Here is a 14,049-nt window from a genome sequence, read left to right as displayed (position 1 = left end):
AAAGTTTCAGATAGCTTTCTCATTTCACTGCCACCATTTGAAACTGCTCTTTAAAAATCTTATTTATTTTTTCCAATGATCCAGAAATTTAAATCAGAATGTAATCAGTACGATACTGGGAGTTATTATCTACTGCTTGCTTGCATTTCAGAAAGGTAGATGACGAAGGAGAAACTAAAATGTCACTGCACTGCATTGTAATATTAAAGTTACTAATGCCTTTTAAAGTCGTTTTTACTTATTTTATCATAATCACCTGTGATATAAACATCTGCTTGCATTCTGTGGATTCAGTTTCAAACTTAATGGTATTTGATTTATTAGGCCGATGGACCATTTGTCTTACAAACATCAAAAGAAACAGAACAAACTGAATATGAATGAAATTAAAAAGAAAGAAATTAAGCAAGTATCTACTCATTAAAAAGCTCAACATAGAAAACAGCATGCCCCAAAACATATGAAACTTTGAATAAATAGTTTACAGACAAAACTATGCATAATTTTTTTTTATACTGAACAAAGAGCGATGGAGCTGGTTTTAACATACAAAGCTAAATTATTTATGTTAGACGTTAAAGCCCTTAATCACCAATGTGTATCATATTAAAAGGTTCCAACCAACCTTCTGAGCCAGCTGATTTACCCAGTGTGAGGTACAGTTGCTAAGATCAGGGCCCTTAGGGTTCCATGTTCCAGTGGAAACCATGCAGAGATAGGAGGCAGTTCCTACAACAGAAATTGAAACCATTTTTCTGCATGCATTCAGGAAATCAGCTATGATGATACTACACTGCATGTTAAATTTTGAATAAACGCTAATGGAAGTGGTTGACAATAGCTGACAAAGAGCAGGGTATAATGCAGATTATAAACAGTAAATATAAAGTCAGCATAGAAATATCAGACGTTTACAGCAAACAAACAAAAAGCCCTTGATTTTCTTGGGACTCATCCAAAACGGTACTCGTAATGAGAAAGGCAGCTGTAAGGAAGCCTCACTGGAGTCCATGGGCAAAAAATGTCAGGCTTGACCTAGGTCTTTAAGAGGGAGAGGTACTTCAGGGCCTGACCTTAAATAACTTTCACCATTTATGAGCCTTTAAGTTATCTACCAATGCGCTATTACCAAAGTTAACAAAAACAGTAACAAAATTAGCTATCGTAAATGTCTCTCTTTCCTCGAAGTCACTTCAGTGTAATTCAGAACCTATTCACACAAAATGTAAAAATGTACGTTTGGCATTTTACAAGAACTACCTCTTGTTCCCTTGGGACATGGTCGTTCAACCATCATTCCCCTTTGTGTCTGAGGCCACTTTATCCCCCTCGCGTCTAAGGCTTCGCAGAATCTCTCTGGCAGGGGAAAAATATTTGTTACAGGAGGAACTTTGGTTGTAGAAACTGCTGGAGGTGGTTTTGCCCCTTTGCTTCCTTCCTGTGATCCAGCTACAGTTGTGCTCATGGGGCCTTTCTGTGAAGTAGTGCTTGTGGTTGATACTGTGGTTTTGAACAGCTCAGCTGAAGAAGTTATTGTCACAGCTGTGGTAGGCACTACGGAGAAAAGATGAGTATATTAATCTCAAACACACACTTGCACTCACATACAGGCACACACGTGAATATGCATAGGGACACACACAACCCAAAACCCCTCCCCATCCAACTACCCCCAAACCAGCAACATGAGAATTAGTGAGAACACCAGTAAGGTTGGAGAAAGAATAAACCCCTTCATTTGTTCCAATTTATTCATATTGTTGGCTAAGGAAGGGAAGTTTAGGCTTTACTATAGAGTTTTCTGTATGACTCTCATTGTCTTAAGTCTACATCTCAATGACATATTTGATAATGCAGCTTAAGTATATTTCATCATTTATCATCCAACAGAAACCGAAGGACAGTTTTAAATAGTTTCAGTGTCTATACCAAGTATATGTTACTATGAAACAACACAGAAAAATTCTTTTTTTTTTTTAAAGATTTTATTTATTTATTTGCGAGAGAGAATGAGAGACAGAGAGCACGAGAGGGAGGAGGGTCAGAGGGAGAAGCAGGCTCCCCGCCGAGCAGGGAGCCCGACGCGGGACTCGATCCCGGGACTCCAGGATCATGACCTGAGCCGAAGGCAGTCGCCTAACCGACTGAGCCATCCAGGCGCCCTGCATTTTTTTTTTTTTTAAGATTTTATTTATTTATTTGAGAAAGAGAATGAGATAGAGAGCATGAGAGGGAGGAGGGTCAGAGGGAGAAGCAGGCTCCCCGCCGAGCAGGGAGCCCGATGCGGGACTCGATCCCGGGACTCCAGGATCATGACCTGAGCCGAAGGCAGCCGCTTAACCGACTGAGCCACCCAGGCGCCCTGCATTTTTTTTTTTTAAAGATTTTATTTATTTATTTATTTTTAAAGATTTTATTTATTTATTTGAGAGAGAGAATGAGAGACAGCACAAGAGGGAAGAGGGTCAGAGGGAGAAGCAGACCCCCCGCCGAGCAGGGAGCCCGACGCGGGACTCGATCCCGGGACTCCAGGATCGTGACCTGAGCCGAAGGCAGTCGCTCAACCAACTGAGCCACCCAGGAGCCCCACAGAAAAATTCTTTTTTAATATAAGTTCATACCCTATAAATAATCAAATTCAAAGCATCAATAAAAATCTGACAATTACATATAGTTAGGACAATAGAAAATTTAAAGTCACCCACTCTACATCTTGCAGGACAATAAATACTGTGACATCTTTCCACCCAGCAGCCATTCTTGCTCGAGGGATTTTTGAGCATGCCTGATTAGATCCAAACAGAAGATAAGCTCGGCATGCTTGTGCTGTTAGTAAGAAAACATCTGAGGCTTCGTTAGGCATATTTACATTTGAAAATGTAGTAGAAAAAGCAACTGGTTCTGGTCAGAGGATTATAATGCAAGATAACAGGTTAGATCAAATCAGGCCTAATTTGAAACCAGCCGTACAAACCATACCCACGATTCGTAGAGAGCGTAAAACGAACTGCCGTTACACATTTGGAATTGTTTTAAAAAAATTCCCAGCATTACTTGCAAACTGTTTAATCTACTAGGTTAAAAAAAAAATAATGTAGCTTAATGTTTCCTTCATTAATTGCCATTTAATTAGTTTAAACAACCAAAATTCTGTCAGTAAAACTTCAATGCTATCATTTAAAATCTACTAGGTGATCACACTAAAGTTTTATCAACATTTATAGAAAACTGGCTCTTGAAACCTTCTATCTGTGATGCTTTAAATTTAAACTAATAGAGTACAGCAAATTAAAAAAAACTATTTTTTCAAGTAGTCTGATAAAAACATTACCTTTTTTTATGCTCTCTCTATAATGTAAGAAAACAAACCAGAACATTAAAACTTAGAAAACAAGTTCACGTTATCACTAATATGTTTATCATTTTAAGTTCTGGTCCATAAGTAGTTGTTTATATAATGCTATCACTATTGACAGAGTATCCTAAGTCCATCACAAAAAGTAGTGTATGCACATGTTTCCAGTTCTTTAGGAGTGAGAAGCTTCTTCTGGTCAATAAATGCATACCATACTCTTTCTACACCTTTTCCCCTTCTATCTCAAGAGAAATTTCTTAATCATGTGTTTTATTTCCAGGGCATAATTTATTGACCGTATGAGAGATGCTGTGCACATTAGTCAAACATCATGCCTAGCCAGCTGCTGCAGAAACCTATTCAAACCTGTCTATCTTTCTCTGTAAAGCACTTGCCTGACATCTTGTTAAACCTCTGTAATTTTCTTTTGATTACAATGCAGCCAGGCTTTCAGGGCTTTCTCAATTAACATTTGTCAAAAGCATCACACTCTTTTTACAGAAGTGTCAAATGACTGCCTCTGAATCAAATCTTAGAGAGTAGTGGGGAATCAGAGTAAAAACGAAAAGGACAGAGCAACATGGTTTAGAGTCACACCATCTTATGTATCTCTCGACACTGCACTAATTAGTATGTATTTAGCCACTGAAATAGGTCTTAACAATACTACAATTAGTGATCTGTTAGCTAAGCACCAGGAAAGATTCATAATAACTGATTCATGGTAGGTAATAAAATGACCTCTAGTATATGCACAAAATTTCTTGCAACATGCTATAGCCTGTTTGCTTGTGTTTTTGATAGTAAATTTCACACATTTTTCACCTTTTGTTCATCAAAAGTTTAAAGGGAATCGATCTTCTTCAAAGATAAATCAATGAAATATTGGGACATGATGAAAAACACGGAAGTAAACTTGTAAGTGGCAAAATTAAACCCTTTTGAAAGACAATCAGAATCTGTGGAATTTTGCAAAGCTGAAGTTTAGCAACTTTACAGAAGGCATGTTTTTCTAATGATGAAGCCATAAACACAGAGGGTGTTTCTCAAAATTAACATTTCTTCCGTAAATGAAGACAGGTCCCAACAGGGCATCTGATAATGATAAAAGGCTACACTTATTCAGCATTTATGTACCAGATGCTATGCTAATCACCATTCATGGATCATCGGATCATCTTATTTAATCTTTACCACAACCCCAGGAAGTAGGCACTATGATTATCTTCCTTTTACAGATGAGAAAATTGAGCCATGGAGAAGGTTAGGCAATTTATTCAAGGTCACCTGGCCATACTCTTGAATGTTATGATCTTACTTTTCTAGGCACAAGATTTTCAAGATTTTCTGGAAAAGTATGGCATCCCACAAAGCTATCTGCCCTTATTTAGGAGCATTTAACTGATTCCTCTCTGTGTAAATCTCTAAAACAAGAAAAGGTGTGGGAAGATAACATAAAATACTAGAGCAACAGATGATAAAAAGTTTCATAATGTAACTTATGTGGCAAAAGATTCAAAACTCAAGACTATCCTATAAATGGTACTAGAAAACATGGCAATTCACAACAGAATTGTATCTCAAATCTAAACCTTATTTTACAAAGTTCTGTCCCAGAGTTATCAGAGTGTTGTATCAAGCATCCAGATTAAGTGACTTAACATTCTGCCTACCTTTGTCATTTGAGTATAGAGACCCCAAAACAGCACTAATAAAATGCTAATAAACATATTTAAGAACTACCCTTGAAAATTTCAACAAACACATACAGAATGCTTCAATTTACTATGGTAGTGCTTACTAACAATAGAATCCATTTATGCTAAGGGTAGTACTTCCCTCACCCAGGTCCAAGAACTCACTCATTGTTCACTGAATGAACTCTAGTTACAAAGAGTCTGTAGCCTGGGTAGGCAAAAATATGTATTCATTAAATTTACCTTTATTCAACATCTAAAAATAACGATTATCTTTTATTAAGCAATCATTATCCGTGGAAAGATGTTTCAAGAAATGTGTATTCTATGCTCAACACTTCCCAAATAAATAAACCTAGTAGTTCTCTTGATACAAATTTTTCTTCATACTATTGAAGTGTCTTACTTCATAATTACCCTAAGACAAATATTCAGGAACTGTCAAAACCCAAGACACAATATTTTTTCCATAATATTTGGGAGGGGCACCTGGGTTGCTCAGTTAAGTGTCTGCCTTCGGCTCAGGTCATGATCTCAGGGTCCTGGAATCAAGCCCCATGTCAGCTCCCTGCTTAGCGGGGAGTCTGCTTCTCCATCTCCCTATGCCCCTCCCCATTGCTTGTGTGTGCGCTCTCTCTCTCTCAAATGAATAAATAAAATCTTTAAGAAAACTAATATTTGGGACATCAAATATGCAGGCAAAGTAAATATAAAGCAATTCAGATTAAGAAGCAGAAAAGAGTTAAAATAGGACCGAAAGGGTTTTTCCTAAGTCTACTTTAGATAGGGAGAAGGTAAAAGGAAAAAAAGAACTAGTTTAGAGAAATGGAGTGACTGAACTATGTAGAGATAACATAAGGCTAAAGATTGAAAGATAAAAAAAGATGTATTTGAAAATCATGATTAGAGCAAAGAATTAATATACTTGCCCTGTTAGGAAAGAAAAGGTTTGGGTTTATAAATGGAGAAAAGTGTTGAAGCTAATATCCTATGAAACAGTCCACAACAAAAAATAAAAGGAATGATAATTTTACTGCACGACGTATACCTTAGAAACATACACGGTAGAAAATCCAGGACATAAGACTAAATTACAGCCAAACCAGTTAATCATTGCTTTATGACGGCTGAAGACCTGAATTCTCTGATTGCTCTGTTCTATCAGTTTTGTGGATCTTGCTTCTGAAAAGCTGACAGTGGCTTATTGATTTGACCTAAATTGATGGGCCAGAATAGTTCTGCAAGGTCCCATCTACATGCATATAGGTATCAGCACAGATCTTGGATGAGAGAGACAGGAGTCTCTAAAAGCACATGAAGATAAATTACAAGGGAGAGGAAAGAGAATATGGTTCAAACAGCAGCAAGAGAGATTTAGGGTCATATAAAACTCTGTATCACTAAGGGCTTAATAAGGGGCCAATATGAATTTTTTACTTTCTGGGAATATTTAAGAATGGCTAACTATATTGGATAACAAAACACAGTTGTAGGAACACAACTACCAAATATGTCTAAGTTCCCCATTTTCAAAGCTGGTAACTGTTCTTTCAAAAAATATCTAAACTATCAAAGACTTTTTCATCTGAAATGAATCAAATTATTTACTAGAATATAAGCCACATGTGGAAAATGACATTATTACTCATCTTGTAGTCATGAAGTACTTTGTGACAAGTAGACGGGGCAATGATTCTTTGTTGAATTGAGTCTGTACTCAATTTATTCACAATCTCTCAGGTGTTGCCTGATTATGAATTTCCATTTTTAAAAGTATTTTATCTCTCTTTATCCTAATGGAGGGGGAAGAGATTCACTGCCGCCGAAAACAAATGTAACAGCTGTGAGAGTAACACAGGTTACAAAAAAGATTAACACAACAATCAATATACAATGTCAAATTTTGTCAGTTCCTCAAGTTTGCCTTTGACAAACCTGTAGGATAAAGGATGAAGGATGGTACTAGCTTTTAGAAAAAGAGCTGACATACAGGAAACATTCCAAATTGCTGGTCTTATGAGAAAAAAAGATACGTCTAAATTTAAAAGTAAATGATTCTGGGGTGCCTGTGTGGTGCAGTCGATTGAATGTCCAACTCTTAGTTCTAGCTCAGGTCGTGATCTCAGAGTCGTGAAATAGAGCCCCATGTCAGACTCCGCACTCAGCGCAGTCTGGTTGAGATTCTCCCTCCCTTTCCCTCTGCCCCTTCTGCTTGTGTTCTCTCTCTCTAAAATAAATGAATAAATCTTTAAAAAAATTTTTAAAAAGTAAATAATTTTATGATATTATCCTTAAAAGATTTAATTGTTGGATATTTAACAATGGATATTACTACTGTAATTTTAAGGCAAAAAATTCCAGACATACATGAATTAAAGGGGTCTTGCATTAAGTCAATATGTCATTCTCTTACTTTTTAAATAAAAATCACATATTTTGGTATACTATAATGACTCAAATTAGAAATTCAACTATAAGAAGCTGTGACTTTTGCTTTTAAGGTCCTGACCATATTACAATATTGAGAACTTAGTAATAGTATATCTTCTTTTTCTTTTTAAAGAAAATTTTATTTATTCATGAGAGACAGAGCAAGAGAGAGAGAGAGAGGCAGATGGAGAAGCAGGCTCCCCGCTGAGCTGGGAGCCCGATGCGGAACTCGATCCCAGGACCCCGGGATCATGACCTGAGCCGAAGGCAGATGCCATCTGAGCCACCCAGGTGCCCAGTAATAGTTTATCTTAAAATACATTTAGGTACATGTAATTATGTTTTAGTGTACAGAGTGTATGTATTGCTTTGACAGAAAAAGATACTAATTTCTTTTTCACCTTGTTGAAGGGATTGATTTAATCACTCCAAAGAACTTCCTGGTTCCTGAAATTTTCAAGTAACTCAGTAATTGGAAAATTCCAGTTAACTCAGTAAATTTAAATATTCAGATCTTTAAAACACAAATATTACTGTTCAAATACAAAAGACTTATAATTAGTACAAGCTCTGTAACAACATATGAATAGGTTACTTTTATCATGAGTATGAGGTAAGCTTGTTTTAATGAAATATTCATTTAATTTATCCTCATAAATTGTTTCCCACAGAACTGAATTCACTTGAACAACTAAAATATATTTCCAAAGATTTTACATTACTTTCTAAAGTAATGATCCTCCATAAAGATACCTAAAGAGAACACAAATCAAAAATGTTAGCTGATCCATCTTCATAAATCATCACTGGGGATCATTTAATGCTTAGTCTATGTGTGACAGTTAAAGTCACAGAAATATTTACTTAAAACCATCACTAATTTATCAGGAAATAAAAATGTATAATTTTACTAGGAAGATGTTGGATGACTCCCTCTCCTACCCAGACAGCAGACACCAAAACTTCAGAACACTTATGCCTGACATTGTACATCAAGCCTAGCAATTCTCCTGGGACTTCCTAACACACATTTCCCTTAACCACTGGCGCCAAGAAGTTAAAAGGTCTGCACATAGATTGTAATCAATTCAGAAGTCAGGTAGAAGAAAAAAAAAAAAAGAAAAGAAAGCTAACAGGTTTGTAGCTGGTATTATATTTTTAGCAATGAAAAACAGTAAACTGACCAATGATGCCACAGTTTTTCGTCGTCAACATTTAAATGAAAAAATTCAGAGGAAGAAAATAGGCCAAACTGAGGCTAAAATGTGCACATTATGTGACAGCATGAAATATCACAGCATTATCCTTTGAGCTTTAGCTATGAAAAGGAGAAGGAAACCGGCAGGAAGAGGACTCCCAAGTCTTTTAAAAGTAAGCTTAAAGACATCAGCATTAGCAAGCAAACATTCTTACCTTGGGCAGGATCAGGTGGACCAAATTCCAGAGAATATCGTAAAATGAAGTTATTGTTCCACACGTAGAGTTGGTTATCTCTAGGATTGTAATCCACTGCAGCAATATACTGGTATTGGTTGGGGAAGGGAACATCTACATATTCTCCTCGGTTTAATCGGGTATTGTAAATGTAATCAATTGCATTCTTGCCTGTTTCACTCTCATTGTCTTGATAGACTGACCTGACCACATAGAGGACGCCGCAGATCATAAAAGCATTTGAGGCAGCACGTTTGTCATACACAGTCTCCCACGTTGCTTCAAATCGAAGAGTGTATGGATTTAGTTGGCTAATAACGATCATTCCGTTGTTCTGTTCAGTGGCGTAAATGACCCATAAGCCATTTTCATCAACTGCTAGGTCGATATCCGTCTTCCCTCCCCACCTATATGGTGAGGTATCGTGATAGTTGGCATAGTTAATTATGGCCTCTCCACTCTTAATTCTAGTCCTCAAGTCAAATTTCACAATGTTCCTTGTTCTCTCTTTGTTAAAAAAGACAGCACCATCATACACCACAAATCCAGTACCATCTACTCGATTTGGAAGTTTGTATGTCGTCGTTTGGCGACTATTTTGGAAATCTTCTAAGGAAGCATATTCTATTAAAGTATCAGTACGATAGGGAGTCCAGGGCATGAAATAAATTTTATCTGCAGCCTGAAGAGGGTCCTTGCACCAAGCACCTGCCTTTTGTTCAGCTTCATATATACATGGTGAATCCACAATTGCTTTCAAGGTCCCAGGGCACACAAAAACTAACAGTCACAGAGAAAAGACAACAATTAAGCCAAGTTAAAAAATTAAACAGGCAAACACAAATTTTAATGATCATAAATCAAAAGAGAGAAAATGTGTTTTATTAACATTAGATTTTACCAAAATTTATACTTAATACAAGTACCACCCCTTCTTTCCTCAAGTTACAATAATCAATGTACCAGCATACAAATTGGCTGGGGTTGATTTTCACAAATACAAACCTAAGTTTAAGATCATTCATAACTGAGCTGACAATGTGCATTTTTTGCTATGTGTTTTTAATCTTATAATTTGGTAATTTATACTTTAAAACTTTGAGCTTTGTGCATAACAGTGTACAAAGTACGTTATTTTAGTCCCAACTTTGTACCCTCCCTCCCCTAGCCCACGTATAAACCCTCAAAAGCAAAACACCAAAATAAAGGAAATACAACAAAAACCCAATGTGAAGGCTTATTTAGAACTTTTATAAAAGTTAGACTGAAAACAAAGGTGCTTCACTTGAAGAAACATAAATACTCAGAAAATGTAATTAGGAACAGAGAAAAGTAAATACAAGGAAAGCAGTGATGAAACGACCAGGAGAGCCTGTAACCATGGCATGCTATGGAGGGTTCTGGAAGCCAGGCAAGATGACACTTTAATAATAAAATATCCAAGGGTGTCAGAAAAAGAGATAAAGGGTGAAAAAGAAACACAGAAAGGAGCAGCTCCCCCTCGCCGACTTCAGAATTTTTACCCCATCACCAGATTTAGCAGTCATATAATTTCATTGTAAACAGTCAACTTCTTTATGAGGTGCATTTATGAGATCCTGCTGATTATTTTAACATCAGGAGTGTTGTGGGGGGAGGGAAGGGAGGAGGTGACAGCCATAAGGCACATAACAGGGAGCTGGGGTTCAGACTGTGTACGTTATTTACCTTTTTGCTCCACTTCTATTTTAAGCATCGGAAGAAAAACAAAAAAAGTGCAAGGAAAAAAGAAAAAAGATTAAAATAAATTGACTATTAGTCTAAGACCGAATTCGTAATAGATGCTAAATATAGGAAGAATAAGAGCTGTACTACTTTGGATAAAGAGAAACACACAACGGGAAAACCTAGCAGGAGAAAGATTCTAAAGTTACATAAAAGAACATGGATCAATCATTTTAGTAGATTAAGGAGGCAATACAAATATGTTGGCATGTTGCTTCACTTAGTGTACCTGAATAAATAATGAAACTCTTCACTAATGCATGGTACATATACTCTTGCCTTTCCAAAGTCACTCAGCATTTTTATCCAGTTTTACTTTATCTATGTATGCTACAGACACAAATGCATGCAAAGATGTATCATCCCCATCCTATCTTATCCTACGAACTCATTATTAAATTGACTAAAATCAGGTAAGCAGAACAGGAAAATATGTTACAAAAATGACAACTCAATTTTGGAGCTTAGGTCAAATTTAAAGAATATTGATATGGTTATATTTTAACATTTTCCCCCAAAGATATTTATGTAAGAATAAATATATAATTACGCATCTTAGTACTTTTCAATTTTTTTATTATTTTCTATTTCTAGAAAAATCCATCTTAATCATAAGAAAAAATGCCTCCTTTGCAGGAATAGATAAATCTCCCCTGCAACCCCAGTAGGGATTTTGAAGGGTGGGGTAACATAGTGCCTTTCTTCCCCACTAAGAATTAGTAAATTCCTTATTTAGGTATATATATATACTTTACATTATAAAATTCTTACTAAATTCCGTATATTACATATCTCAAACTTGTAACAGTAAGTCTATTTTTTAAAAAAAAAGTAAGCAAAATACATACAAGGAAAAAGCAAGCACAGTAGGCAAGGAGAAAAAGGAAGAAAGAATTATGGTTAGCTTATTATGACATTGTCTACCATCATCAATGTACACAGAAAGCAAGCTGGCATGCATGCAATAATCATACCGAGCATTCAAAGCAAATACCTTGACTCCACAGACCTCATAAAAGGTAAATGCTTTCATAAAACAAACCTGATTAGTACAGTTAAATGAGAAAAGAAAATCCTCCCCTCCAAGAAGTCTAAAGACATGGGTTACACAGTTAGGAAGGGTGCTATACAAGATTCTTGCTGGTAAATAGAATTCTAATAATTACAAACCATAAAACGCTATTTTAGATCGTATGTAGGCTTTGAAGTATGTTGCCTGAATTTCATAGTGACCAGATTGATGTCTGTGATTCTCCCTCTTTCCTTATTAAAATGCATTAGGGTGTGCTAATACTCTATCTCCAAACTGATTACTCAAAGATACCGCAGTTGCACATTTCATTAAGATGTCTTGGCTTGATTAATTTTTAAAAATTACAGTAATTCATCAAGATTAAATACTGACCTCCTGAAATACCTCAGGGAGAAATACTATACAAATATTTTTGCCAGAGGAATAGCATACAAGCCTCTGCATGAAGCCACCACCTCCCCATCCAACTTGGTCTATTTGACCACTTTCAGGAAACATACTTGCCCTATAATGTGTAATTCTGACTATATCCAGTAAAAGTAAGTTCAGTGTTACTGATATGAAACAGTTCTTTTTTATAAACCAGTAGGCCTGAAACTACTCCTCAATGAAGAGCAATATTATACCTGCTTAGAATCAATAACGGAAGGGCGTGGTGGGAAGATAAGGATAAGGGAAATCATTAGTGTTGTGACTTCTCAGACTATATTTATACACAGCTGTATTCTTTTTCTCAGGAAAGAATGATTTTACTGAGTAAATCAATTAAATGTAAAGGATGGGAATAATACATTTTAAAATATGTTACATATTTAAAACAGAACTTAAAACAAGTTCAATACAGAATGTATAAAACATATTTGTTTCCCATTAATTGAAAATGGCCAGGCTCTATTATGTGATACACTAAAATAACAGTGCATTTGCTTGGCAAAATATTAAATAGGGAAGTCTTCCTTTGTGATTTAACCAGTCATTTAAAGAAAAGAAAATGTATAGAAATTGCATATAATTTATAGTTCTGATGAAAACAGGAGTAACACCCAAATGTAAAAATAAAAAATAATTAAAACCTTTGATGATTGATGAATCACATAAGATATGGATATTGAAAACAAAAGTCCTTACATTATGGTTTTTATGAAAACCCAAAGGACAGATCTGTCAAACCAGCCAAAACTCCATCAACCCAGAAGAATATAAAAATACAATAAAATTAATGAAATTAGCATTCTTCATCACATGCCAAATGTGTATTGCAACTTGTCTTAAAAGACTGTATGAATTAATTCATAACAATACGTTTACTGTTCTATAGACCAAACATAAATACACGACCCCCTAACATCAGTGGAGAACTACATGGATGTGCAAGACACGAAACTGACCCAAAGAAACTTAAGCCTACATCCTCTGTATCTGAAGTGACACACTATTTCACTTTGAATAATTTCACACTGATTCATTAAAAATATTTAATTAATAGTAATGGTTATTTTTCTCATCAAACAAAACTTACAGCTAAAACTATGCTATAATTTTTGTAATTTAATTACAATTTGAAAAAGAGGGCACAGATATCAAACCAAATCTTGCTTGTAAGGTACGAAATTCTAATAATTATTTTCCTTTATCCTATAAGATCTTTATGACTTCTTTTAAACACATATACATTCAATTACTAACACTTCTGTTAATGATAAAGGATAACCAGGATACACACATTTTGACACAGGCATTATCTGGGTAGGTATAAATGTCACATGTAATATTACATGGGCCTGTCTATAAACATAAAAAGTAAAACAAACAATGGCATTTCTAATAAATTCTGTTAATTTATTAAAAAATTTTCAAAAATCATGGGAAATCTCGATATTTTTTTAAGAAGGAGGAAATGCTTTTTAGATGTGTAAACTCCTAGAGCATTTGCTCTGGATTGAAACTGGCATAAAGCCAGGTGGTAAAAGACATATAATAAATGTTATAATGACAATTTTTATCAACTACATAAAGTTTAAAAGGGGTTTGCAAATGATACAAAGTACAAAAACACTATTAAAACAAGGGGGAAGGGAAAAATACAGGCTTAAAATGAAAGTATAAGGGATGGGTATAACAGAAACATAAAGAAACAAAAGGAGAGGAAAATGAGGAAAAGAGATAAGGAACTACACAATCCTGCCAAATATCAAAGCAATTTAAAAAGATCCTTTGCATTAAATTTTAATATTAGTGAAAATCATGTAACATATAGTGTGTCACTACTATACAGTATACAGGAATTATAATTCTATTCTTTAGCATGGAATAATTTGGAAAAAAAAATGCCAGAC

General features: G+C 35.4%; 1 protein-coding gene across 6 annotated transcripts in view; it reads right to left on the bottom strand.

The window, feature by feature from the left end:
- ADGRL2 (adhesion G protein-coupled receptor L2) overlaps positions 1-14,049 on the bottom strand; it is a 162,726-nt gene that overhangs the window by 42,443 nt on the left and 106,234 nt on the right. For 5 of the 6 annotated variants that reach the window (XM_021690197.1, XM_021690194.1, XM_021690193.1 and 2 more), the window contains exons 5-7: positions 8,896-9,696; positions 1,261-1,554; positions 626-729 (exon numbers count right to left, since the gene is read on the bottom strand). In XM_021690197.1, coding sequence (XP_021545872.1) covers positions 626-729; positions 1,261-1,554; positions 8,896-9,696 — 1,199 coding nt within the window. Of the gene's footprint in view, positions 1-625; positions 730-1,260; positions 1,555-8,895; positions 9,697-10,623; positions 10,639-14,049 lie in introns of all 6 variants that reach the window. The other variant, XM_044914552.1, reaches the window with a different exon arrangement.

The sequence above is a fragment of the Neomonachus schauinslandi genome, chromosome 4 (assembly GCF_002201575.2).
Source record: "Neomonachus schauinslandi chromosome 4, ASM220157v2, whole genome shotgun sequence".
Classification (NCBI taxonomy): domain Eukaryota; kingdom Metazoa; phylum Chordata; class Mammalia; order Carnivora; family Phocidae; genus Neomonachus; species Neomonachus schauinslandi.
The sequence above is the reverse complement of the archived record's forward strand: the minus strand, read 5'-3'. Positions and strand labels throughout refer to the sequence as shown.